The sequence below is a fragment of the Sphaeramia orbicularis genome, chromosome 1, assembly GCF_902148855.1.
Source record: "Sphaeramia orbicularis chromosome 1, fSphaOr1.1, whole genome shotgun sequence".
NCBI classification, from domain to species: domain Eukaryota; kingdom Metazoa; phylum Chordata; class Actinopteri; order Kurtiformes; family Apogonidae; genus Sphaeramia; species Sphaeramia orbicularis.
In genome coordinates, this window is record NC_043957.1 from 15,227,766 (window position 1) to 15,255,501 (window position 27,736).

At 42.0% G+C, this 27,736-nt stretch overlaps 1 protein-coding gene across 1 annotated transcript; it reads left to right on the top strand.

Annotated features, from left to right (window-relative positions):
• Positions 1-152: 152 nt before the first annotated feature.
• Positions 153-26,704, top strand: traf5 (Tnf receptor-associated factor 5). The gene is given in 13 exon segments (XM_030157623.1): positions 153-416; positions 10,737-11,137; positions 11,313-11,376; positions 11,499-11,600; positions 12,654-12,815; positions 14,243-14,320; positions 16,453-16,527; positions 18,004-18,096; positions 18,795-18,935; positions 19,353-19,518; positions 25,476-25,969; positions 25,971-25,997; positions 25,999-26,704. Coding segments are annotated over 12 exon segments (1,860 nt in total). The 5' UTR covers positions 153-416; positions 10,737-10,742; the 3' UTR covers positions 26,062-26,704.
• The last annotated feature ends 1,032 nt before the right edge of the window (positions 26,705-27,736 follow it).

Sequence of the window (27,736 nt, forward strand, 5' to 3'; positions counted from 1 at the left end):
GTTGTGTACTGTTGTGTAGTGCTGTGTATGTTGTGTAGCTGTGTATTGTTGTGTATTGTCGTGTAGTTGTTGTGTATTGTTGTGTAGTGTGTAGTGTTGTGTACTGTTGTGTCGTTGTAGTTGTTGTACATTGTTGTGTAGTTGTGTAGTGTTGTGTACTGTTGTGTAGTGTGTAGTTGTGTACATTGTTGTGTAGTTGTGTAGTGTTGTGTATTGTTGTGTAGTTGTGTACTTTCAGCAGGTTTCGGTCTGATCTGAACCTTCAGTCATTTCCTGTCGCTGCCGTTGCTCCTCTTCTTCCTCTTCTTCTTCCTCCTCCTCCGAATCCGGATCGATTCTGACCTGGATCGGCTCCGGGTCGACCCAGACCGGTGGACCGAAGGACAGACCGGCAGACGGTTTCGGTCGGACTGAAGGTAAGAGACACGAGGACTGTGTCTGCGCGTTTCACACAAAACTGAAGTAAAACGGATTCGGTTCTAGAGGGTGGATCTGGTTTCGGATCTTGGTCCCTGAGCTCACAGATCTGGAAGTTCGAACTGTGTCACAGGTGGATCCGAACGGGAACAGGTTAGACTGGATTTTATGATCGGGATCAGGGGATTCCCCGACAGACCCGGATCCGGTTCTTCACCACCGTTCGGATATCAGCCCTGTCCAGTTCATTATATATTATTATTATTATTATTATTATTATTATTATTATTATTATATATTGGAAATGAAAGCGGCTTCATTTCCTGGGTTAATCAGACCAGTAGAACCAGTAGAGTCGAGACTGGAACCAGTTCACCCCTGATCCATCAGTTTAATTCTAATGATGAACTCATGTCTCTGTTCAGTTATTGTCAGTATTTATTACTTTACATGTCGATGTAATTAAATTATGTCTGAGACAAAAAAACAAGAGGAAACTGAACCTTAAATTAAATAAGATGAATGTCAATAAATTAAACACAGAATAAATTAATGATAGGAATAATCTGAGTTTTACTGGTAATACAGTACATCTACACCAGCAGCTTTAATTCAGTGAAGTTCAGTGAAGATTTTCATAAAATTAGATTTTAATGAAGTATGAAGTTAATAGTAACTGTTAATAATACTGTAACATCATAAAACTGTCATATTTCATGCGTCATTTCATCATTTTATCATCAGTCTGGTGCCACTGTGATAACTATTTTATTTCATAAAATCATGTGTTAATAATTTTCAATCAGTGTTTTCAGTTCTCTAATTTCTGTGACAAATCATCAGTAAATAATAGCCTTAAAAAGAACCATTTGACTGATTTACATTAAATCATATTATGTACCCATTTCAAATGGTATTCACTTGATTTTATGTGAAAAATGACTGTAAATATGAAATAATGTCTGTAACTCAGGTCTTGATGTTTGGTTGTTGGTGAAGTTCAGTGTTTTAATCCTCAGAGTGCAGAAGGTATTTTCTGGAGTTTTACAATGTGTTTAATGAACCCTTTTAAGGTACTTCAACTAAGATAAAACCTAAGTGTTTTATATCCAAATGTTCAAGACAATCTCAGCTTTATGAAACTGGGGCCTACAGTGGTGTAAAGAAGTGTTTTCTCATGTTTGTTGCATGTTTGTCACACTTAAATGTTTCACATCATCTCACAAATTTAAATATTAGACAAAGATACCACAAGTAAACACAAGTTTCTGCCAAACCTGTTCTCAATCCAGAAATCACTTAAATCAGACCTGCCTGACAAAGTTAAGTTGACTTTAGTTTATTTATTTATTCATTCTCATTACTATATATATATGTATATATGTATATATATATATAAACAGTACCAAAACCAAACTCATTCAGATCAACACCACCCATCAGCTCCACTCCTCCCACATCTCGTCCATAACATCTCCGGCTACAACATCCCCCTCTGTCCCACTGTCACTAACCTGGGAGTTGTATTTGACCCTCAGCTTACGTTTAACAACACAATTAGCCAATCTGCAAAAATTCCTTTTTCCACCTCTGCAACATCGCCCAAACTCCGCCCCTCCCTCTCCCTCCCTGCTGCAGAGAAGCTTGTCCACGCCCTTGTCTCCTCCAGGTTGGACTACTGTAATGCACTTTTCATCGGGATCCCTGGCAGAGCCCCCAGAGGCTCCAGCACATCCCAAACAGTGCTGCCAGGATTCTGATGAGGGGGCGTAAACATGAGCACATCACTCCTGCCCTTCACTCACTACACTGGCTCCCCGTTCACCTAGACCAGGGGTCAGCAACCCTGATCCTCAAGAGCCAGTATCCTGCATGTTTTAGATGTATCCCTCTTCCAACACACCTGATTCAAATGATAAGCCTATCATTCAAGCTCTGCAGAAGCCTGATAATGACCGTTAGGTGTGCTGGAAGAGGGAAAGAACCTAAAACATGCAGGATAGTGGCTCTCGAGGACCAGGTTGCTGACCCCTGACCTAGACATCGAATATAAGATCCTCCTTCAACCCATCACTGTCTCCACGGTGAAGCCCCACTTACCTCACTGAACTCCCTCACCCCCCACACCACCTCCAGAACCTGGTCAGGCCAATCACACCGTCTGTGCCCCCCTAGGACAAAGCTCAAAACTATGGGTGACAGGGCTTTTGCTGCTGCTGCTCCCCGTTTGTGGAATGCCCTGCCTGACCACCTCCATGCCCCACAGACTGAGGACGCTTTTAAAAAAGGTCTGAAGACCTTTTTATTCAGGAAAGCAGTTTCCATGATCTCCCAACATCTGTGCATGCTTCAGCTGTTTTAATTGTCTTTATTTTTAAACTGTTGTTTTTATTTTTAAACTGTTTTTATCTGTCGTACTTATTTTCTATTTTTATTCTCTGTATTTATTGCCTGTAGCACTTTGAGATTTTTAGATAAAAATGTAAAGTGCATTACAAAACAAAACATTTTATATAAATTAAAAAAAAAAAAAAAAAAAAAAAAAAAAAATATATATATATATATATATATATATATATATATATATATATAGATATATATATATATATATATATATATAATATATGAACACACACACACCTGTACGCCCTCCCGTGCTGCAACACGCATCGGACACGCATCGGACAAACGCCGGACAAAGACGCACAGAGCGTCCATTATAGTAGGATATATATCGGCTAAAATTTATTTAGGGGGTCAAATGAGTGGCCATTTTTGTAAAAAAAAAAAAAGTTGTAGGCAATGCATAGAACTGTGTTGAAATAATGCTAATCCATGTGTGCACAGGACTACTGATATTATTTGACAGTGGAAACTATTTTTTCAGAAATACTGGATTTTGAATAGCACGTGTATGTGAAAACTTTTGCTGGTGGACGGATGTGACATTACCCATGATAATCGGGTCAGTACCAGTACTTCATTAGTAATAAACTTATATGCTTACTATTGCTAATTATCCTCTTATTCATAAATGTTAGTATTGTGGATCTAAAACAATAACAGATTAACAAAAACACAAATGTGGCAGTGGACGGATGTGACATGGTGTTACAGATCCCATCATACTGATGCTCGGCAGCCATGTCACTGTTTCCAGAAATGATCCCTGTGCAAAAACTAGGATCATAATTATTTATTGTATAGTTTATCATCATACTGAAGAGTAAATACTAATATAGAATTGTTGTTTCTTTATAAAAATGCTTATTACTAGAAAACTGTTGATTTAAAAAAGTGACGTGTGACATTCTTAATGTATGTATTCGTGTAACATAGGCAGGATGGCTCAGCACCATACTCCATATTGCAACCTGTAAAAATAAACATGTGATATGTAGTATATAATCTTGTAAGAAAAATTGGGGAATCTAAAAGAATAGAATATTTGTTTTTCAGGTAAATTCAGTTAAAATATAACTTGGCCATTTGTGACATGAACAATTTAACATTAATTGTGATGAAATTGGACATTTTTGACCTGAAAACATAGTTCATATGACCATCAACATGTTGAACAGAACTGAAATCCTGTAAATTTGCATAACTTGCATTTACCAACACAAAGTTCCTTCGGGGATTCACTTATATGATTTCTTATGCACAAAGACATAAATAAGACCTCTAAGCAATTTCTAGCCTATATATATATATATATATATATATATATATATATATATATATAAATATAATAATAATAATAATAATAATAATAATAATATATAAATTATGAACAGAACCGGTGACAAAGGGCAGCCCTGCCGGAGTCCCCCATGCACCTGGAACAAGTCTGACTTACTGCCGGCAATGCGAACCAGGCTCCTAGTTCAGTCATACAAGGACCGGACTGCCCTTAACAAAGGGCCCCGGACCCCATTCTCCCGAAGCACCCCCCATAGGATACCATGGCGGACACGGTCGAACGCCTTCTCCAAATCCACAAAACACATGTGGACCAGTTGGCGAACTCCCATGAACCCTCGAGCACCCGATGGAGAGTACAGAGCTGGTCCAGTTGTTCCGCGACCGGGACGAAAACCACATTGTTCCTCCTGGATCCGAGGTTCGACTATCAGTCGGATCCTCCTCTCCAGTACCCTGGAATAGACTTTCCCCGGGAGGCTGAGGAGTGTGATCCCCCTGTGGTTGGAGCACATCCTCCGGTCCCCCTTCTTAAAAAGGGGGACCACCACCCCGGTCTGCCAATCCAGAGGTACTGTTCCCGACTGCCATGCGATGTTACAGAGACGTGTCATCCAAGACAGTCCCTGCACATCCAGAGACTTGAGGTGCGCAGTGGAATCTCATCCACCCCCGGTACTCTGCCACCGAGGAGCTTGCCGACCACCTCGGTGACTTCAGCTTGGGTGATGAACGAGTCCACATCTGAGACCTCAGCCTCTGCTTCCTCCATGGAAGATTTGACAGTGGGATTGAGGAGATCCTCGAAGTATTCCTTCCACCATTCAACAACATCCCCAGTTGAGGTCAGCAGCTCCCCACTTCCACTGTAAACAGTGTTGGTGGCGCACTGCTTTCCCCTCCTGAGGTGCCGGACGGTTTGCCAGAATTTCCTCAAGGCCGACCAATAGTCCTTCTCCATGGCCTCCCCAAACTCCACCCAGACCCAAGTTTTTGCCTCCACAACCGCTCGGGCTGTGGCACGCTTGGCCCGCTGGAGTCCCACGAGCCAACAAGGCTCGATAAGACTCCTTCTTCAGCTTGATGGCATTCCCTTACTTCCGGGGTCTACCACTGGGTTCAGGGATTGCCGCCACGACCGGCACTGGAGACCTTGCGGCCACAGCTCCGAGCAGCTGCTTCGACAGTGGAGGTGGAGAACATGGTCCACTCGGACTCAATGTCCCCAGCCTCCCCTGGGATCTGGGAGAAGCTCTCCCGGAGGTGGGAGTTGAAGACCGTGCTGACATCGGGCTCTGCCAGATGTTCCCAGCAGACCCTCACAACACGTTTGGGCCTGCCAAGTCGGTCCGGTTTCCTCCTTTGCCAGCGGATCCAACTCACCACCAGGTGGTGATTGGTTGACAGCTCTGCCCTTCTCTTCACCCGAGTGTCCAAAACATGCGGCCAGAGGTCTGATGACACGACAACAAAGTCGATCATCGACCTCCGGCCTAGGGTGTCCTGGTGCCAAATGCATTTATGCACATCCCTGTGTTCGAACATAGTGTTTGTTATGGACAAACTGTGGCTAGCACAGAAGTCCAATAACAAAACACCACTCAGGTTCAGATCGGGGAGGCCGTTCCTCCTCATCACCCCCCTCCAGGTCTCACTGTTGTTGCCCACGAGGGCATTGAAGCCACCCAGGAGAACAATGGAGTCCCCAGTCAGAGCACCATCCAGCACCCCTCCCAGGGACTCCAAGAAGGCCAGATACTCTGCACTGCTGTTCGGCCCGTAGGCCAAGACAACAGTGAGGCACCTGTCCCCAACCCGAAGGTGCAGGGGCGTGACCCCCTCATTCACTGGGGTGAACTCCAACACATGGCGGCTGAGCTGAGGGGCTATGAGCAAGCCCATATATATCTATATCTATATATTTATATATCTGTCTATATCTATATCTATGTATCTATCTATCTATCTATCTATCTATCTATAAATAAATAAATAAATAAATAAATAAATTATATATATATATATATATATATATATATATATATATATATATATATATATATATATATATGTATATATATATATATATATATATCACAGTAGAGATTGAAATCCAGTAGGATTCGTCATCCTACTAGGACAGATAGGAATTTTAGTTTGTCCTAGGACAAACTGAAATCCTATCTGTCCTAGGGTTAGGGTTAGGGTTGGGTTAGGGGGGGTTGGGGGGGGGTTAGGGGGTTAGGGTTAGGGTTAATCTTCAAATCCTAATTTCTTGTAGGATTTCAGTTTGTCCTAGGACAAACTAAAATTCCTATCTGTCCTAGTAGGATTACGAATCCTACTGGATTTCAATCTCTACTGTGACATTATATATATATATATATATATATATATATATATATATATATATATATATATATACACTACCAGTCAAAAGTGTGGACTCACCTCCTCATTTAAATGGCATGAGATGGACCACAGATGGCCAACAAGTGCTCAGCGTCACTGGGAACTCCTTCAAGACTTTTGGAAAACATTTCAGGTGACTGCCTCATGAAGCTCACAGAGAGAATGCCAAGAATGTGCAAAAGCAGTAATACAAGCAAAATGTGGCTATTTTGAAGAATCTAAAATATAAAACATGCTTTGAATTATGTCACACATTTTTAAACTACGTAATTCCAAATCTGTTCATTCGTTTTGATGCCTTCATCGCGAATCTACAATGTAAATAGTCAAGAAAATGAAGGAAAACCAGGTGAGTCCAAACTTTTGACTGGTAGTGTAATAATATCAGGGAGTATAAACCTTTTTAAGGGTTTGTCCCATATTTGATCTTTTCAATTTCTCCATTCTGTTCCACAAAATTTACCAGATGCGCGCGCACACACGCATGCATGCATACACAGACATACATACACACTTTTCTTTAAAAATGTTATACCCCATGATATGATCAAATTGTAATAGTTAATAATGCTAATAACTAGCCAACAGTTAGCTAGATAGTCAGTTAACTTTGAATACACTGTCAATAATGTTATGTCCTGTTGCACTAAATAGATAAGATTGTACGTGGTATATGCAAGAATTTCAACAAAATGAACTATTCACCAAAGAAAACTGATCTCTGATTACCTTTCAACATGTGTCCTAGAAAGGAAGCAAGGAAGTTTGGACAACTGAAGAAAGTCAATGTCACACCACTGCCATCTTGTGGTCAATTATGGGAAATCAAAAAATCCTTAACTGAAAAAAATTACTATATTCAAGTAGGGCTGCACGATTTTGGCAAAAAAAAAATCCCGATTTTTTCCTCTAAAAACTCGATTTTCGATTTCGATTTTTGGGTATAACTAGAAAAGGCAACAGCAGTCAACATGTCGTTTTCGTGAGCAGCCCACAATGCAAGCCACTGCTCTGACCTCAAAGCTGTGATGGGATCACGTGATGAACCTACAGTTTTGTTTTGTTTTTTCTCTTCATTAAATCTTTGAAATGAAGTAGAGTATACAAACAATGTATACAACAAGAAAATAACATAAGTTTGTCAGGGGGAATACACTTTAAGAAAATGTCCAAATCAGAGCAAATACTGATAGTTGTTACAGCCTTTTTGTTTCCACATTTATCTAACAGCTTTAAATAAATTTCAACATCTTACAAAACATAAATAATATTTGGTTTTGTGTTACAGAACTTACATTTGTGAATGAAAAATTTAGCAAGTAAGAGGACTAAATTAATTATTAAAAAAAAAAAAAAAAAGTTTTTTTTTTCTTTCTTTTCTGGGTATCTGGCCCACAGAAGTGATACCAGTGTCAGTCAGTGACAGGCATCAGTCGTGCGTGTGCGTGGACCAGGTTAATATGAGTGTTCCCCATGCGGTTCTATTTAAACTGGGGGATCCGTGCGTGGAATAGACCGACCCAGGACACACTGGAGGGATTCTATCCCTGGAGCTGGTGGATGTGTGTGGGCACAGGGCTGTCTGGGCTCCTCTGCTGAGGCTGATGACCCCGAGACCCGGACCCGGTTCGGAAGAAGACAGTACGGTACTGATCCGGGAAAACGGAAGATGAGTGATCCGCTTGCAGTTATATTTCAATTGCGGGATCCGTGCGTGAAGCCACGGCTTACATTGGTATAAGTACTGCGGGTTCATGAACAGATTTAATGTCCGGTCATTACACGGACTTCTGTGAAAGACCGCTGTCACAAGAAGAGCCTACGGGAGCCCGCGGGCACGCGGAGGCGCGCGGCCCGGAGGCATGAGAGAGATGAAATCGATTTTACGATTTCCCTTTTTAAAAAATTGTCCTAATTAAAAAATCCGATTTCGATTTAAAATCGATTAATCGTGCATCCCTATATTCAAGAGTTACATGTCATAAATGTCATACATATTTCATGTCCTACCATTGTCTGTGTTTGCAAACATGTGCTTCCATTTCGTTTGGAGATAGTTTGAAAGGCTAAGTAGCAGCAGACAGGACTACAGATTATTTTAACCATCAAGTTAAATTGACAAATACATGGAGAGAGAGAGAGAGAAAGAAAGAGAGAGAGAGAGATTTTATCAAGTTATATCTAATAAATTAAATTTAAATACAGTGATATTAATATATTATTACATTATTGGCTCAGTTATTACATTTGCAAATAATTTTTTTTTTTACCAGGCCAATAATGTAATAACCTACCGATAATGTAATAAGTTATTACATTATTTGTCAGTTATTACGTTACTGGCCTATTACATTTTAAAAATGGCAAATTTATTACGTTATGGGTCGTTATTACGTTATGGGTTGTTATTACATTATTGGCTTCTACATAATACCTGTTTTCGGGGGCAGTAGGTAGTTAATGATAAGGTGAGTGGAGCTCACTTTGACTTTGACCTTCTCACAGCTTTATCTACAGAGCTATATAACCCATGTCGTCCGTCCTCCTCATATAGGTCTGTCGCATTACTTTTAGAAGTACACCCCCCCACCCTGGGCATGGGGGGGCACCAGGCCAGTAGGTTCATGATGCCATTAGTGGGGCATGGTTCAAAAAAGGTTGAGAAACCCTGACCTGAAGTAATAAACTTTATGTTGCACACTCCAATACAGTAGGTGGTGGTATGCACCTTATAACGCTGTTTGTATTCCGTTAATGAAATGAGAGAAGAATAAGAAGATGTGAATTAGACCAAAAGATCCTCAAAAGAGAGACATCATACTGCAATCCAAAGAAATTTAGGAACAAATGAGAAACAAAGTAATTGAGATGTATCAGTCTGGAAAAAGGTTATAAAGCCATTTCTAAAGCTTTGGGACTCAAGTGAACCACAGTGAGAGCCATTATCCACAAATGGCCAAAACGTGGAACAGTGGTGAACCTTCCCAGGAGTGGCCGGTCCACCAAACTTACCCCAAGAGCACAGTGACGACTCATCCAAGAGGTCACAAAACACCCCACAACAACATCCAAAGAACTGCAGGCCTCAGTTAAGGTCAGTGCTCATGACTCCACCATACCAAAGAGACTAAAGGGCGAAATTGGCCTGTATTGCAGAGTTCCAAGATGGTAACCACTGCTGAGCAAGAATAACATAAAGACTAATCTCAGAATTTGCCACAAGACATCTTGACGATCCCCAAGACTTTTGGGAAAATACCCTATAGACTGACAAGAAAAAGGTTGAACTTTTTGGAAAGTGTGTGTCCCATTACATCTGCTGTAAAAGTAACAGCATTTCAGACAAGGAACATCACACCAATAATCAAATATGGTGGTGGAAGTGTGATGGTCTGGGGCTGTTTTGCTGCTTCAGGGACCTGGAAGATTTGCTGTGGTAAATGGAGCCTTTAATTTTGCTGTCTACCAAAAACTCCTGAAGGAGAATGTCCGGCCATCTGTTCATAACCTAAAGCTGAAGCGTACTTGGGTTCTGCAGCAGGACAGTGATCCAAAACACACCTGCAAGTCCACCCCAGACTGGCCTAAGAAAAACAAAATGAAGAATTTGGAGTGGCCTTGTCAAAGTCCTGACCTGAATCCGAATGAGATGCTGTGGCATGACTTTAAAAAGGCGGTTCATGCTAGAAAACCCTCCAATGTGGCCGAATTACAATTCTGCAAAGATGAGTGGGCCAAAATTCCTCCACAGTGCTGTAAAAGACTCATTGCCAGTTATTGGAAACTCCTGATTGCTGTTGTTGCTGCTAAGGGTGGCCCAACCAGTTTTTGGATTTAGAGGGCAATCACTTTTTCCACACAGGGCCATGCAGGTTTGACATTTTTGTCCCTTAATAATAAACACCTTCAATTAAAAACTGCATTTTGTGTTTACATGCGTTATCTTTGTCTAATATTAAATTTTGTTAGAAATTTTCTTGTGATCGGACAAGTGGAAATGAGGAAAGATGGTTTTTTTACCTGCTGATGGTTTCGGCTGTTGCTTCAGCCTTCATCAGAGCTTTCAAACGCTAACTGGTGTGGTCTTGAAAAGTTTCCTGGACCAGTCAGCTGTTTTTAGACATTAAAGTTCATTAAAATGATTCAGTGAAAAATATAATGTAATACAGTGTTTGTTGGTAATGACAATGAACTTATCTGTTCAGTGACTCATGGCTGCAGCAGATCCAAGGCCAACAGGACCTGATGAGTCCAGATTCAGATCTGAGGAGTCCAGGATTGGGTCTGAGGAGCCCAGGATCAGGTCTGACGGGTCCAGGTTTGGGTCTGAGGAGTCCAGGATCAGGTCTGACGGGTCCAGGATCAGGTCTGAGGAGTCCAGGATCAGGTCTGATGGCTCCAGGTTCGGGTCTGAAGGGTCCAGGTTCAGGTCTGTGGGCCTTGTGCGCTCCTGGGAGTCAGAGCTGGCGACCATCCAACACTCTCTGAAGTTCGTGCTGAAGCTGAAGGAGGAGTTTGTGTGTCCGATCTGCAGAGGAGTCGTACTTAACCCACAGCAGAACTCCTGTGGTCACATTTACTGCTTCCATTGTGTCCAGGACTTGCTGTAAGAACCTGGTCCACCTTCAGATCCTAAGCTATGCTGCCTTAAAACACTCACAGTAACAAAATCCACCTTAAAAACTGTCAATACCAACTTAACCTTAAACACAGTCACAGTTTGTGCGGCCTATGTGTCTTCATTGTTATAACTTCATCCATGTTCTTACCGTCTGTTACAGGCTGAGCTCGTCTCCTTCCAGTCCAGTTTGTCCAGTAGATGGCGCCGTCATCACACCTGCTGAGGTAAACATTCCCAGTATACACCTGTAGCACCCCCTCAGGACAAAGCCTACACCAACACTGCTGGACTTTTGCATGTTTATTTTATTGTTTGACATTTGAGTGATGTCGGTGTTTCTCTGCAGGTTTTCCAGGATAACTGCTGCAAAAGAGAAATCTCCAGTTTGGAGGTTTATTGTACCAACGCTCCGTCCTGCAGCTCCATCATGACTTTACACAACCTGCAGGTAACATTATATGGTCCAACAACAGGTCTATGGTCCGACAACAGAGCTATGGTCCAACAACAGGTCTATGGTCCAACAACAGGTCTGTGGTTCCGACAACAGAGCTATGGTCCACAACAAGTCTATGGTCCAACAACAGGTCTAATGTCCAACAACAGACCTGTGGTCCAACAACAGACCTGTGGTCCAACAACAGATTTGTGGTCCAACAACAGACCTGTGGTCCTACAACAGGTCTATGGTCCAACAACAGACCTGTGGTCCAACAACAGGCCTATGGTCCAACAGGTCTATGGTCTGACAACATACTTGTGGTCCAACACCAGGGCTGTGGTCCAACAACAGACCTGTGGTCCAGCAGGTCTATGGTCCAACAGCAGACCTGTGGTCCAACAACAGGTCTATGGTCCAACAGGCCTGTGGTCCAACAGCAGGTCTATGGTCCAATAGGTCTGTGGTCCAACAACAGGCCTATGGTCCAACAGGTCTGTGGTCTGACAATAGACTTGTGGTCCAACACCAGGTCTATGGTACAACAACAGACCTGTGGTCCAACAGGTCTATGGTCCAACAGCAGACCTGTGGTCCAACAACAGGTCTATGGTCCAATAGGTCTGTGGTCCAACAGCAGGTCTATGGTCCAATAGTAGATCTGTGGTCCAACAGGTCTGTGGTCCCACTAGTACATCAGGTGTGGTTGATCAGCAATGATCAATAAATTCAATAAAAAATTAATTGTTCAATCATGAGGGATAGATGACCTTAGATAACCTGACTGAATGACATGCATGACTCAGATTTGATTGAAATGTTAAAGAAATGACAGAAAAAACATGATGTCAAGTCTTGACATCATTAATCACCAGTATGAGAACATCACAGAACATACATCAAAACAGATACATGTGAGTTATACTGAAGAGTAAAACTTTAAACTGACCTGAGCTGATGGTTGGAGGTAGAACAATGTGATGTCCGTCGAAACCAGATGTTTGATTTATGATGTAAACGTCTGTGGTTAACATCTCCATGTCCCATGTGATGGTGTTTCAGGAGCACCTGAGGTCGTGTCCATACGAGCAGGTGCCCTGCACCAACCCAGGCTGCAGGGCGGCGCTACAGAGGAGATACCTGCACCATCACATGACCATCTGTCCACAGCGTATGGAGGCGTGTCCACACTGTCAGCAGCCGCAGCCGCTGAGCCTCATGGAGGTACCAACACGTCCACCACAACTCAGCACATGACAACATTGGAGCCGAGGTCTGGGATTCAATTTAATTCAGTTCAATTCAGTTAAATTCAATAAACTTGACTTGTCCCTGGGGGCAAATTCAAGGGATATAAGCAGCACGATTACACACCACATACAACCAAATAAATGTTAAAAATAAAGTAAAAAAAAAAAAAAATAATACAACATATAATAAATAAGAAGAACAATAATGTACAATAAATAACATATGAATGTATGAATAAAGTGGTAAAGTGGATCAAGTGCAGACAGAATGTAAACATGAGTCGTGCATTACAGGAATATTTACATTTACAGTTGTTATTGCAGCGAACAAATGAAAGGGTCAGAAGTCACTACAGGCTCAGCTCTGGGTTTTCACTGAAGGTGCTTTTTCTACTTCTGAGGTCAATCACCACGGTAACAGACACCAAACACCTGAGCTGATCTGGAACAAATGATGTTCAAGATAACACTGAATCACTGACTTCTGATCAGGTTGACTAGAGGGCCCTATGTACCTCAATGAGTGGAGTAATAAAAAAGAAACCACGGACTTAAAAAATGTTAGCGGGATTTACAGACCTTCTAAACCAGGGTTGGGCAATCCTGGTCCTCGAGGGCCGGTATCCTGCATGTTTTAGATGTTTCCCTCTTCCAACACATCTGGTTCACATGATAAGCCTATCATCAAGCTCTGCAGAAGACTGATAATGACCTTCAGGTGTGCTGGGAGATGGAAACATCTAAACATGCAGGATACCGGCCCTCGATGACCAGGATTACCCACCCCTGTTCTAAACCCTGAATGTTAAGAAGAGAACCCAAATCTTTAGCAGTTTCTTAACTCACACTGTAGAGAGTGAAAATGATAGGTTTGTTCTGAGGTCTGGAGAAGAGCATGGTCTCATTACATCTAAACACAGCAGGGTCATCCTCAGCAGATCAGAGGGGTTCATGGGTGGGTTTCAAAACACTTAGGGCTGAACCCTCTAAGTATTTTCCATATATGGAAGACGATGAGCCAAAACCAGGTGTTCAGGACATGATCAGAGTCTTGTAGAGATGGGTCTAGTTGCAGGGTTAAAACTGGTTTGATCCAAACTGTCTGAACTGAGTATTTGTATTTATCCAGGTTATTTCAAATAAAAACATGTCTACGTCAGCGAGAAGATAAATTCAACTGGTTTTACACAAGTAATAAGCAACATGAGAATGTGATGAAACTCTAATGTTGGTTGCAAATAGACTGACGGAGCAGTTTCCTGCTGATCAGAGGGGACAACACTATCATCCATCATTAAATCCAGTCTATGAGGAGTCTGAGTTGCTGATGAAGCATCCTTCAGTGCTTCAGGTGGTGTTTTTTGGATTCTGCTGATGTTCAGACTCTATTGTGTTCTGTAGGATCACATCCAGAGGTCCTGTTCACAGGTGAAGGTGGACTGTCCCAACAGCTGCTCCATGAAGATCCTCAGACACATGGTGAGGCCATCATCTCCTCAAACATACAGCAAGTATGAATAGAAACCACAGCAGCTGGTTTTATTAACAAAGATGAACAATGGGAGACATGAGCTATTAGGACACAAAACACGTTCCACAAACAATAAAGTGGTTCTATGTAGTAGTTATATTCCAGACAACACACACACACACACACACACTCACACACACAGACACACTTAGGACCAAAACCAACAAACGAATTAACCCTATGGGTCCACAGACTGTATCAGTCACCGAATAAAGTATAAAGTTTACACACATCTGTATTGTGGTATCAAGTTTCCATCTTCAAACTAAAACTCATGGACACTGATTTTGACATTCGCTCAAATAACACTATGTCTTATGCTCTTCACATGCTGTGTCACCTGATAGTTAACATTATAGCTCTGTTAGCTTAACTTAGTTTCTAGATGGAAAACAGCCTCAGTAAAACCACAAATCACCTCTGTTTTCTGTAGACCGATGCCACATGACATCAGGGGTCATGTGATGTATGTTTATGTGGCCATATTGGAAGACAACCCAGAGGCTAGAAAGAGGAGTGCCAGGCTTATTAGACAGATAATTGTGCTTAATAATTGTAGTCATGGATAACTTTTGTGCAGTAATAGGCTGCTCAAACAGAGTGGGACATGATGAAAAGAAGTCTTTCTACAGGACCCCTTCTGTTTGAACCAACCAGGGAGAAAAATATAAGGAACTCAGTGCCCAGAGACAGAGTACCAAGTATGGCAGTAGACCTATGGTCACCTGTTGGCTGTATATTGCGTATAACCATTAAAAGTGGTGAACAATTGGGATGGTACAGGTTATTCACGGCTTGATACATATTGCAGTTCTTGGGTTGCGGTTCAGGCGCGAGGGCTGGCTTGGGCCGGACTTGGAGGCTGAGCTGTGAGCTCAGGCTCCGAGCGCACAGGCTCCAAATGGTTCTGGGTGTGGCACGTGGCTCCGGCCTGCGTCTGGTGTTCAGGCTTGAGAGGACACTGGCACCAGCCGGCCTCTGCGTCCGAGCAGTGCCGTAACCGTGACTCAAGAGCCACAACAGGTGACCATGGGTCTACTCTTTGTAGTGGAAGTGATATGTTATTAATTTGAGGTGTTCCTGCTCCCACTCAGCACGTGTCTTTTTAAGGGTCAAACCCATTACACAGCCAGTTACTCAGCATACAGTTGCCTTTCAGCAGGGCTCAGGGTTTGAAAACAGTCTACCATATATAAATGATAAACTGTCACTAATAACCCGTTTAAGCGGTCTATATGGTTTGTGTTGTCAGTAGCTGCGCAAAAGATCTGTTTGGAATCCAGCAAACAAGGTCAGAACTGTCACAGTTTAGTCTGAACCATGGAATAACAAATGGCAACTTAGCAAAGATAATAACATCGCATGATAAATTTATACCTTCATGAGTCATAAACAAACTCACCTGTGTAGAAGGAACTGCCATTTCAACATCAAACTCAATTCTTTTCGTTTAGAGCTGTGTCCAGTGGAGAAAACAATGCTTCTCTTTTTATCACTTCTTCTCTTTCTCTCTGACAGTTGTTTCTTACTGGTTTCATCCTTAACTTGTCCTTGGGAAATCAAATCTTTAATTGTTTTTACCTCCGCCAGGAGGTATTGTGATTGCTTTGCTTTGTGTGTTTGCGTGCATGTTTGTTTGTTAGCAAGAAAACTCAAAAAGTTATGGACGGATTCTCATGAAATTTTCAGGAAATGTTGATACTGGCACAAGGAAAAATTATTACATTTTGGTGGTGATCGGGGGGGGGGGGGCACTGACCTGTCTGCCTTGGCAGAGGTCTGTGCTCTCCGAGTGCTTTTCTTGTCTGTAAATGTATTTAAAGACAACAAAAGAAAACTGGTTTTATTACTCACAACTTAAGTATTCGGGTGAAAACAGCCCACAATCATTAAAATCACCAGGTAAGTAAAAATACAAGTAATTACCTACAAAATTAAGAACCTGTAAAATAATGTGCAGATGTAGATTCAGGTTACAGTTCGATCTGGAGCAGGTTTTTCTCTTCAGTAGGATCATTACTGTGTACAGAGTGAGTCCTTTACAGCTGTGTAATAAAAGCAGATGTGCTGATGTTTCCAGGTGACAGAACATAGCGACTCATGCCCAGAGGTTCACATCGAATGTTCCTACAGGAGGTTCGGCTGCTTTGTCCAGGTGAGCCAACGAAGCCAGAACCAGAACAACCAAAACCAGAACAGTCACAGTATCATCGTGAATCCTCAAACAGCATCTGACTGGACTTTGATGGATCTGGCACATCCAAGGACACATCTGTGGAAATATTTAAATAAGATGGTGTCCATATGTCTTGAACCGTGGGTTTAATGTGTAGAGAAAATGCAACTTCATGTGGCTGGTGGACTATCTACAACGGCGTATTAGAGCCACATAAGAAAATAAAATTCTCATGTTGTTGTTTGTTTCACAAAGACAAGGTGAAAGCAATGGATCGTCTCAAAGAAGAAGGATTTATTTTGGCACATACAGGGTAAACAGGCATACTGACAGCATGCTGGCATCCGAATACCAGTTGCATCTAGTGAACGGTGTTTTTCAAGGTTTCCTCGGAGTTGTTACACGTATGTGTTTACGTGAATGGTAGATAAGTCCATGGCTCAGCTGGCACCACGGTATCCTTGAAAAGCCTTGGCACAATAAGATTGTTTCTAACAGCTTGTGTGAATTTTATACAGAGTAAAAGTGTGTCCAAAGTTCACATATAGTATAATATGGCTAAATAATGACATAAAAGTAAAAGTAAAAGTAAAGATCCACACTCGTCACTAAGAGAATAAAGTCATAAAATATCAAGATAAAACCCGTAATTTTATGAGAATAAAGTCGGATACAAAAAGAGTCATAATTTTACAAGAAAGAATTTGTATTATTATGAGAATAATGTCACCATATTTTGAGAATGAACCCATAATATTACGAGAATAATGTCGTAATTTAAATACAGGCCAGAAAAATATCATAATTTAACCACCGATAGCCCTGCAGCCGACCACTTCCAGTCAGTTCCTTCTGATAAAAGAGGCAGTTGGCTCCAAATCCGTTTGGTTCTTACGACGAAACAAACCCAAACATGTGCAAACCCACTTCAAAGTCCTTACACTAATAATAATGTGTTGATGGTGGGCGGGGCTAATAGGCTCAGTATTTCGCCATGCGTAAACCCCAAATGAAAGTGTAACCTTACAGAATGTTCCAAGTTCCTCATTGATATTTTTCCCACCTGTTTTTAAATGACAACATTATTCTCGTAATATTATGGCTTTATTCCTGAAATATGACATTATTCTCATAATATTACAACTTCATTCTTATAAAATTATGACCGTCTTTGTATTTGACTTTAGTCTCATAAAATTACGGATTTTATCTCAATATTTTGCAACTTTATTTGCATAGTGACAAGTGTTTTTATTTTCTTATGTGGCCCTAATATGCCGTCATAACAATCCATCATGTCTTATATCTAAGTTTATTCTTAAACACCTTCAAAACCTGAGTTTAGAAGATAATGGAACAATATAAAGCTAAACAAGACAAGGTGTAAAACAATACCCACCACAGTTAAAGAGGATTTAAGCGTGCATCCATTTTTGTGGTGATGTGGTTTTTCAGGGGAAACAAGGCAGAGTGAAGCTCCGGGAAGAGGCTGCTGTCAATCATCCCATGCTGTTGGTTCTGAGGAGTAACGTCGACCTAGAACATCAGGTAGCGAAATGACCACATTAGAGACAGGTGTAAAACTATTCATACATGAAACTGCATCACATGGTCACGTTCCTCATGTTTCCCATGGTTCTGACCCATATGATGCTTGTCCTGCCGCCGTAGCCCTTTATACTCTGTGGTATTTTTGCTGATGTTTCCATCTGTCATTTCTGTTTCTGGATTAATTCAGTAATCGATACAGGATCCTCATCAACACACAAGACACATTGAACCACATCAGTCAGTAGGTGTTTCCACTATATTCACATTAACCTTTTATCTACAGGAGACCATGGGGTGAGAAAACAGCATGACATTACAACAGCAGACACACAAGCTAAGGCTCATAAGGTGTAGGTGAGGGTTCAACACAATGTTGTATGAAGCAAAATGTCATCAAAGGTCATGTCAACACAGGGGGTCAGGGGGAACAGGGCCCACAGGCTGATATATCATCATAGGGTTTTGATTACAAACTTGTATAGGAGACAGATGTTCTGAGCACGAGACACAAGACGACCAGGACCAAAGACCTGACAATGAGATCAGCAGGAATGACCTGATCCAAGGCAGTGGATCCTTGTGTTAATCCTCCTCATCCAGCCCACATTCAGTTTGTACATCAGAGGGAATGAACTCTGACAATCCACAGTTCATTATGTATTCTACTTGGATTGTTGATGTCCTGTTGCCCTCAGGTGGAGCTTCTCCAGCAGGAGGCACTGTTGAAGCAGCAGGAGGTTCATGCAGACAGTGTTCTGCTCACTGGTCTGCAGAACCAGACCCGACCTCTGCTGCAGAAAAGCAACAGCCACGAACACAATGTGACGACCGTCCAGGTCAGGAAACAGCCTGGACTGACTCCCAGGGTTACAGCACAGTTCAAGTGGTTTTCTGTTGGCCTTTTTAGATTTTATACTTACCTTTGTTGTATTGTATATTTAGTTGGACATTGCTCAAGTTAAAACAGAAGAATAACCTTCATTTGTAAAGTATGTAATAAGAAAACGATCTGTCTACATTGACATAATCTGTTTATTCACTAAATTTACAAAAAATGTATATATAATGTAGAAGTGAAACATCCATTATCAGACCACATGACTGAGCCCTGAAACCCTCTGGTTTCATCTGATCTGACTCAGACCAAGAAGTTTCATTCAGCCTCAGTTCAGTTGTTGTTGACTGTTATTCATCTTCTTTCACACATGAACCCGTCAGGTTCAAGGTCCTTCCTTGTGTTTCTCTATGGTCAGAGGGCTCTGAGCAGGCAGGAGGATGTTCTGTCCACCATCCAACTGGATGTCCAGCAGGTGTCCCGGACACTCGGTCCTGGTCTGGAAGAGTTGGAGCAACTCAGGAGTTCTCTGGATGCTGTGATCCAGGAGGTTTCTGCAGCCGAGGCCCTCAGAGAACAACTGGGTAATAAAGCTGAAACTCAAACTCCATATGATGATTTTTTTTAAAGATCATTATCTTGCATTTTAATCCACGAACAGTTTAATAATTTGTATTTAGAAAACTAGACCTCTAGTTTTGAGTGCAAACCAAAATTCACAGTGAGATGAGCTGAAAAACTGGCAACTCGACTTTTTACAATTTAGAACATATCTATAGTTTGTGAAGTTTATGTCATGCACCTGTTCAGCTTTTAAGGCTTTCCTCAGAATGCGTGAAGATCTCAAAAACTAAAACCAAAAAAAAAGAAACACCCAACATCAACTCGTCAGTTCATCTAAGTAAAAACTAGGGATGCACGATATATCGGTATCAATATCGGTATCGGCCGATGTTAGTCATTTTTTAACATATCGGTATCGGGCCGATGAGTAAAACTGGGCCGATGATAACACCCGATGTTTATTTACATCTAGTTGCAGCTTGTGTGTGTGTGGGGAGGGGGAGTGGGGGCTGGCCATGCGGAATTTGTTTGGGCATGTGACAGCAGCGCCGCTCAGATTTGTGGGGCATTAAACTGAAGCGGAGAGAAGCAATGTCAGCGGTGTGGACGTTCTTCACAGTGTCAAAAGAAGATACTCGAAAGCAGTATGCAATACTTGCAAGGGCGAGGTAATGCGAGGTGGATGTCGCGTCAAATCATTCAAACACTACCGATTTGATCAGTCATTTAAAAAACCGCCATCCAGAAGTTCACAAACAGTGGCAGGAAGCTAACACTGCTAACATTAGCCAGCAGGCAAAGACAAAAACTGCAGGAGCCACAGTTGGGAGCCCAATACAGCAATCGTTCGACCAAACCAGGAAATTTGCCAAAGACAGTGCAAAAGCCAGATCAAATAACGAATAAGGTGATGGAGATGATTGCTCTCGACGACCAGCCGTTTTCCATAGTGGAAGATCGGGGTTTTCGCCAGCTGATCGAGCATATTGAACCCCGCTACAGCCTGCCAAGTCGGCGCTATTTTCCGACGTTTCCCTCCCTGCTTTGCACGAAGTGGTGGCCACGCATATTTTCAAGTTGCTGGATAACGTGACCGACATCAGCTTCACTACGGATATATGGAGTTCGGACGTAAGTCACATGAGTATGTTGAGCCTGACAGCTCAGTGGATAGATGACAACTTTGAAATGAAGAGAGCTGTTTTGCATGCACAAGAGTTTACAGGATCGCATACAGCGGCTGCCATCGCTAGTGCATTTGACTGTATGTTTGCTCAATGGAAAATACAGAAAGACAATGTGCACGTCGTGCTTCGCAATAATGCACGAAATATGCAGAAGGCAATGGACGAGTGCGGTGTTAAAAGCCTGGGCTGCATGGCTCATACACTGCAGCTAGCAGTGCATGATGGCGTGTTAAGCCAGCGAAGCCTCTCTGACTGTGTGGCTATTGGGAGGAAAATAGTCGGACATTTTTGCCATTCTCAACTTGCCACCTCTCGGCTGAGAGACATACAGCAAGAGTTAGGCATGAAAACCAAGATGTTACAACAAGATGTCACAACCAGATGGAATAGTACGTTTTATATGTTGAAAAGTTTGTTGGAGCAGAAGCGGGCACTTGGTGTGTATGGAGCTGATCATGAGCTGCCTACCTGTTTCACCGTACATCAGTGGGGCCTCATTGAAAACATGACCGTGCTTCTCACTCCATTTGAACAATTAACAAGAGAGATAAGCTCACATTTGGCTACCACTGCGGACGTGATTCCTTCTGTTGTGGCACTGAAAACGTTTGCTGGGCAAAGCCGCTGACACAGACCATGGGATTGGAACAGCAAAGAACACTCTACTGGAAGCTGTGAACGAGCGATTTGGAAGCACTTTCTCTGAGCCACTTTACTGCTTGGCAACGATACTTGATCCGAGGTACAAAGATCGTTATTTTGACACAGTAACAAAGCAAACGGTGGTGATTATGCTCCAGAAGGAAGTGGACAGAATTACGCACAGCGACAGAGCTACGGAGACACCGGACATAAAAGAACCGCAAGAGAAAAAGGTCAGAAGAAGTGACGAGGGTGAGACGCTGCTTGACATGCATGATGAAATTCTGGAGGAAAACTCAATCATGGAACAGCAGGCAGGCCTAACAAGCCACACAAGTGTGCAGGTATAGTATTATCAGACTCAGTCTTTTATTCAAATAACCAAACCTGTTAAAATAATTTGTATAATGATTTTTTTATTTTAATCAGTGTGCTGTAAATTCAATGCAGTTACTGAAATAATAGATTTACTTAAATGAACAAACTGATTGCTATAAATACCTCTTTTAGTCATGCTTTACTACCCTCTTGATCTTGAACTTAAGCATTGGTCATCTGCTCAGAGTTCAACAAGGGGAGGAAGATCATGTTGTAATGTCCAGATTGCTGGTAATTTCTCAGACATACATAATTATACAATTGTTTTCATTCTTGTAGGTGCATGGCTATCTGAGTGAGCCTCCCACTCCCAGAAATGAGAGTCCTCCAGGGCTTTAGATTACCTTAATTTGGGCACATCAGATGCTGGAATCGGCGGAGGGGGTGGGTGCGGGATTAGATTTTTCAACAGTAATTCCTGTTTTCTCAGACTATTTCAGATATATTCAAGAGTATGAAGGCATGGATTCCACAAGTCTAATTTCCAGAAGTATTGATCAGCATATGGCCAGCTGATTTTAATTCCAAAATCACAGGACTGCATGCAGGCAGATAATTCATATGTCATATGTTTCACTGCGTTTGTTATGTGAGCGGCCTGAACTTATAGGTCGCCCACGAGGCATGGTTGTTGAGAGAAAACCTTTGGCGTACAACGTACGAGTCAATCTCCAAGCTCTCATCACCTCTCATTGGCCGAAACGGGTGATTTAGACCAATCAAACGGCGCAAATATGTCATACCTGCTGCCAGACAATAGTCTGGTCTTGTCTGTCTTTATGTTTTGTGTGTCACTTCCTGTTTATTTTGTTAAGTTTTCCCTCATGTGTCTTGTCTGTCGTCTTTACTTCCTGTTCCCCGCTCATCCTGACCTCTGTCCTGATTACCTGTCTCCGCCCTAATTTGCTTCACCTGTGTCTAGTTGTCTTCCCTCCCTTTTGTGTATTTAAACCCTGTCTTTTCCCCTTGTCAGTCGCCAGTTTGTAACTCCAGTAGTTCAGACCAGCGTACTTGACCTCGTTTGCTTGCCTGTTTTTGACCTGTTTTGGATTCCTCGGTTTCTCGTCTTCTGCCTGATCCCTGTCGGTTTTTGTCTGCCTCATCTGATCTGGTTTGACCTTCTCGCCCTGACTAACTACCGGTATGTGAGTTTGCCTAGTCTTATGTCCTGTTGCTCGATTGTTAGCCTGCCTGTGTATGACCTGTTTCCGTCCCTGACCTCCCTTTGCTTTTCCCCAGTCGGGGAAAAGACTCCTAACACCGCTCGGGGAGACGGGCTGCTGCCCTCGATCCGGAGGACGAATCTGAGGAGAAAATCCCCAACCATTATCCTCAAGATTCTGTCACTCATTATATTTTTTCACCTGTGTGTGAACAATAAACCTTTTGGAACTAACTTTTGTTGTCGGAGTTCTGCATTTGGATTCTGTGTTTGTGCTAACGTTATCACAAAATATGACTTCTGCGGGAAGCATGAATACTTGTGCTTTCCTGTTCGGTACATATGTGTTGTTGTCAATGTTTCTCTGTCGTTATGAACAAGCCTTGTATATTATAACCGATGTGTTTTACGGGAGGAAAAAAGCAGGGGCGAGTGAGTCAATACTTTCGTTTACACTCTGCTCTGGCCTTTTTTTATTTTTAATTTGGGGACACTAATTTGGGGACATTTAATTTGGGCACACCGTTAGTCAGCCCAGCCAAGGTGTAATCTAAAGGCCTGTCCTCTGCAGTATTGGAAAAACAACATGTCTCGCTTTCCCGCCCTGGCCAGAGCAGCACGCAAGTACCTTTCGGCACCATGTACAAGTGTGGACAGTGAACGTCTCTTCTCTGCTGCGTCACATATTGTTGATGATAAGAGAAACAGGATCCAGTGTGAGAAAGCAGAAATGCTTCTCTTTGTCAAAAAAAACTTGCCTTTGCTGATGAAGTAGGCCTTGGCTACAACCTACAGTGATAGGTGGAAACACAGTTTAAATGTGGGACATTTACTTTGAGTACATTGTGGCTACTTTAAGTTATGACATGTACAGAGACTACCATGCCTTTTCGGTTATAGTTATGTCACTTTTCTAATATTTTGATTTATAAATGTTATAGATGGGAATTGATTTAAACTGATTTGCACTATATAGTGATTTTTTTGTTTGCCTGATGAAAACATTATTTCAGTTTACTCTAATGTTTACTTGAGGATTGCAATGCGATGTGCGCTGGCAGTCAGGCCATGTTTTGATATTTTTCCTTCAAACTTTTTCACAGGTTTAAATGAAGTTGACTGGAGTTTAACATGTTTTCAATTTAATTATTGCATTGTTGCCAGGGACACTGGCATGTTTTATAAGTTAACTTAGTAATTATTTTATTATGATTTCTGATTATTATGATTATGATCAAAAGTTTCTCACATAACCTTTTGGGGGTTGAGGAAGTTAAGCTGTATTTATTTGTTACACACTTGCTGCAAGTTGCAAAAGTTACAATAAAGTAACAATGTTTGTTACTTTTGTTTTATGGTGGCCCTGTATCCTCCTTATTTGAAAGTAAAACAAGTTTTGAAATTAAATATATTCAAAAATTCAGTTTGCATGATTTCAGTATTTAGACAGTTTGATCATCTTAGTTTTTTTTTTAAACAGATATCGATATCGGTAAGTATCGGTTATCGACCATAACAGCAATATTAATATCGGCCAGAATTTTCATATCGGTGCATCCCTAGTAAAAACCACTACTTATGCATTCACAAAATGAACTTCAACTACACTGAAAGACTTGAAAATGAAACAAGTCACTATCATTTCTACACAGTAAGTTATCTGAGATGTGTCTGGAGGTACTTGGTTCTGCTCCTGTTGAAAACATCTTCTGGAAATTGAGGTAGAACAGCAGGTGACTGAGGTTTTCAATCAGCCTATCCCAACAACAGAAGCTCCACTAAAGGCGGCCTTACACTGTGCGAGTTTAGAGACGATTTCTCACTCGTGCGACTCTTTCTGGGATCGGGCCCGATGTGCCTCTAATCGTGTGTCGTGCTTCGGGCAGTGTACATGGGGTAAAGAGAAGCGATTAGCACCTCACGACCACCTCACGACCAGCAATCGTGTGTTCGCAAGGAAACAGAGCTGTTTGAAATCCTGCTCGCTCCTCGTGAGTGTATCGTACTGTCAAAGCAGTGCCACGAACCGAGGTGCCTCAAATTCTCACACTGTGCATGCGCAAACACAGACGCGTACAAGCTAACAGATGGCTGGCTGTTGTCCTAGTGCAGTAGCTGTTGCAGCTTACCTCTAGTTCCTGCTGTAGGATTGACAGCCCATACTGTCCACGTCTGGCCAACCAATGCCTGCACCAAACACATCGTTGTCTTTTCTTCTTTTCTGATTCCCCGCAGATAATGGCACATATTACCAAAGCAGCTCGTTGTTTTTTGTTTAGCACTACCATTTCATGACTCAGGCCAATACACAATCGTCTATGCACTTTTACGGATTCCTTGGTATTTTAACGTTGTATTTCCGGATACAAAACTCAAACGTGTCGTGCGTCCTGTGGTGTATGGTCCTACAGTGGTGAGCAGTCAGGTTGCATACGAGCGTCAGTCCGTGCAGTGTGAGAACAGGAATCGTGAGTCTGACTGTACGACTGATTCGCACAGTTTGAGATGGAGCTGCGTGCAACGATCGAAATAATCGCACAGGGTATGGCCGCCTTAAGGAGAGCAGAACATGTGAACTAAACCAGATCACTTCCTTTTCTTGCTCCAGGATACATGGAGGAGAACCTGAAGCGTCACTCTGGCCTCCTGGAGCTTCATGTTGCTCAGCTCGGCCACAACAAGCAACGCCTGCAGGAACTTGGAGCCACGTCCTACAACGGCAAACTCATCTGGAAGATCCAGGACTTCAGGAAAAAGAGCGACGCAGAGGTCAAAGGTCAGAGCCCATGCATCACCAGTATGCCGTTCTACACTGGACGTTGTGGCTACAAAATGGCGGTGAAAGCATACCTGAACGGAGACGTGGACGGCCGAGGGACTCACCTGTCCCTGTACGTCGTCCTGATGCTGGGAGACTTTGACGCTCTGCTACCGTGGCCTTTCAGACAGTATGTGTCTCTGTCTGTTATGGATCAGAGTGGATCAGGGAACCACCGGACCCTCAGCTTCAGACCCGACCCCGCCTCCAAAAGCTTCCATCGACCCCCGTCGGAGTCCATCAGCAACGTCGCTGTGGGATTCTCCTGCTTCATCCTCCTGAGTTGAACTGGAATCGCCTCCAAACGCTGTGGTACCTTAAAGACGACACATTGTTTGTCAAAGTGAAGGTGGACATGGCCGGCTTAGACCTGTGACAGCTTTAGGGTTCACTTAGTGACATCTGCTGGTAGCATAAAGAATTACATAGATCATTACTGATTAATTTTAACCAATAAAAACCCAGTGTTATAGAATAAAATCAACTTCAGTCCATGATCATCTTGTCATGTGACGAAACTGAGCTGGGTGGATTTTATGGATGTTGTGATAAAATCAAATTACGATTCTTTTCTGTCAGATTAAAATTAATTAAATTTAATTAATAATTAATTAATAATAATAATTAATTAAAATTAATATTACAATATTTTATTGTTGCTGCTCAATGTTTCTGTGAAAAACATGACTCAGGATTTTAACTGTGTAGCACAAATAAAGTCTGATTATTTTTTTTATAAAAAACTCTTGATAAAACTTGTATTTACTTTGTCATGACAGACTTTTACAAATGGAAACATAAAATATGTTCATATTATAGGATGGGTTGGTCTGATTAAGATGTTGAATAGATGAATCTGAATCAAAGAACAAACCCTTTCCACTGTGTTGTGGGAAGATGCTTGCTGAGGCAAGTTTAGATTGTGGTGATGTTTTACACAGACATACTTCTGATGAACTGGACGTGCTAATCACTCAGCTCTAAAACTTATTACTGGTGACAATCACTCATCATTGTGAATTGTTTGCCAAAATTTGAGGGTTTTCTCTTTGTCTGAGGAGTGACAAACATTGGATTTTAGATATTTATTAAGGACTCACTGATTATTAACCTCCAAATGGCACCTCGCTACTCCCTTTTAATACAGGCCCCATAGAACACACATAAATGATGTCATTCTGCTTTCATTGTGCTTTTACTGATCCTGGAAAATTCAATTCAGTTTTATTTATAGAGCCCTATATTACAACAAGGTTGCCTCACAGAGCTTTACAGAATTAACTGAATATGAAAACAAACAACTGGTCAAATAAACAGTAGATGAAGAAAATCGATTAATGTCCGGGCATCCCCTGTCCTTAGACCCTCCTTCTCAGCAAGGAAAAACTCCAAAAACCCAGTGGGAAAACAGAAACCTTGGGGAGAACCACAGTGAAGGGGAGATCCACTCCCATGGACGGACAGGACGTACCAGGACTGACGGACATCCATTTGCAGCTGTAGTACCAGTGTGTGAAGATGGAGTAGGGTGGGGGCACATGAGAGGGTCCAACTAGTAGTCCAGGGGTGTCCAATCCTGGTCCTCGAGACCATGATCCTGCATGTTTTAGATGTATCCCTCTTCCAACACACCTGATTCAAATGATAAGCCTATCACCAAGCTCCGCAGAAGCCTGACAATGACCGTCAGGTGCAATGGAAGAGGGAAACATCTAAAACATGCAGCCCCAGGCAGCTACAACTGAGACAGTGGCCACTCCCCCAGGGATGTAGTTGAACTCAGTCAGCAGCTGCAATATGGAACATCAGCTGAAAAGGCAATTCATCTTTAATTTCACTACTGTTTAATAATTACTAATCTTGTTTCAAATGCTTCATATTTTGATTAGTTTGAATGGTTTTGTTGAATTGTCTGCTATTGTTTGTTTCTGCTTTTATAACTGTTGAATACCTGTGTTCTGAGGGTAATTCCTTCTAAATTCTATTTGTTAGATTTTTACTGTTTTTTACTGTTGCGTTTTCCTGAGGAGGAAACTCCAGAGGTTAAACAC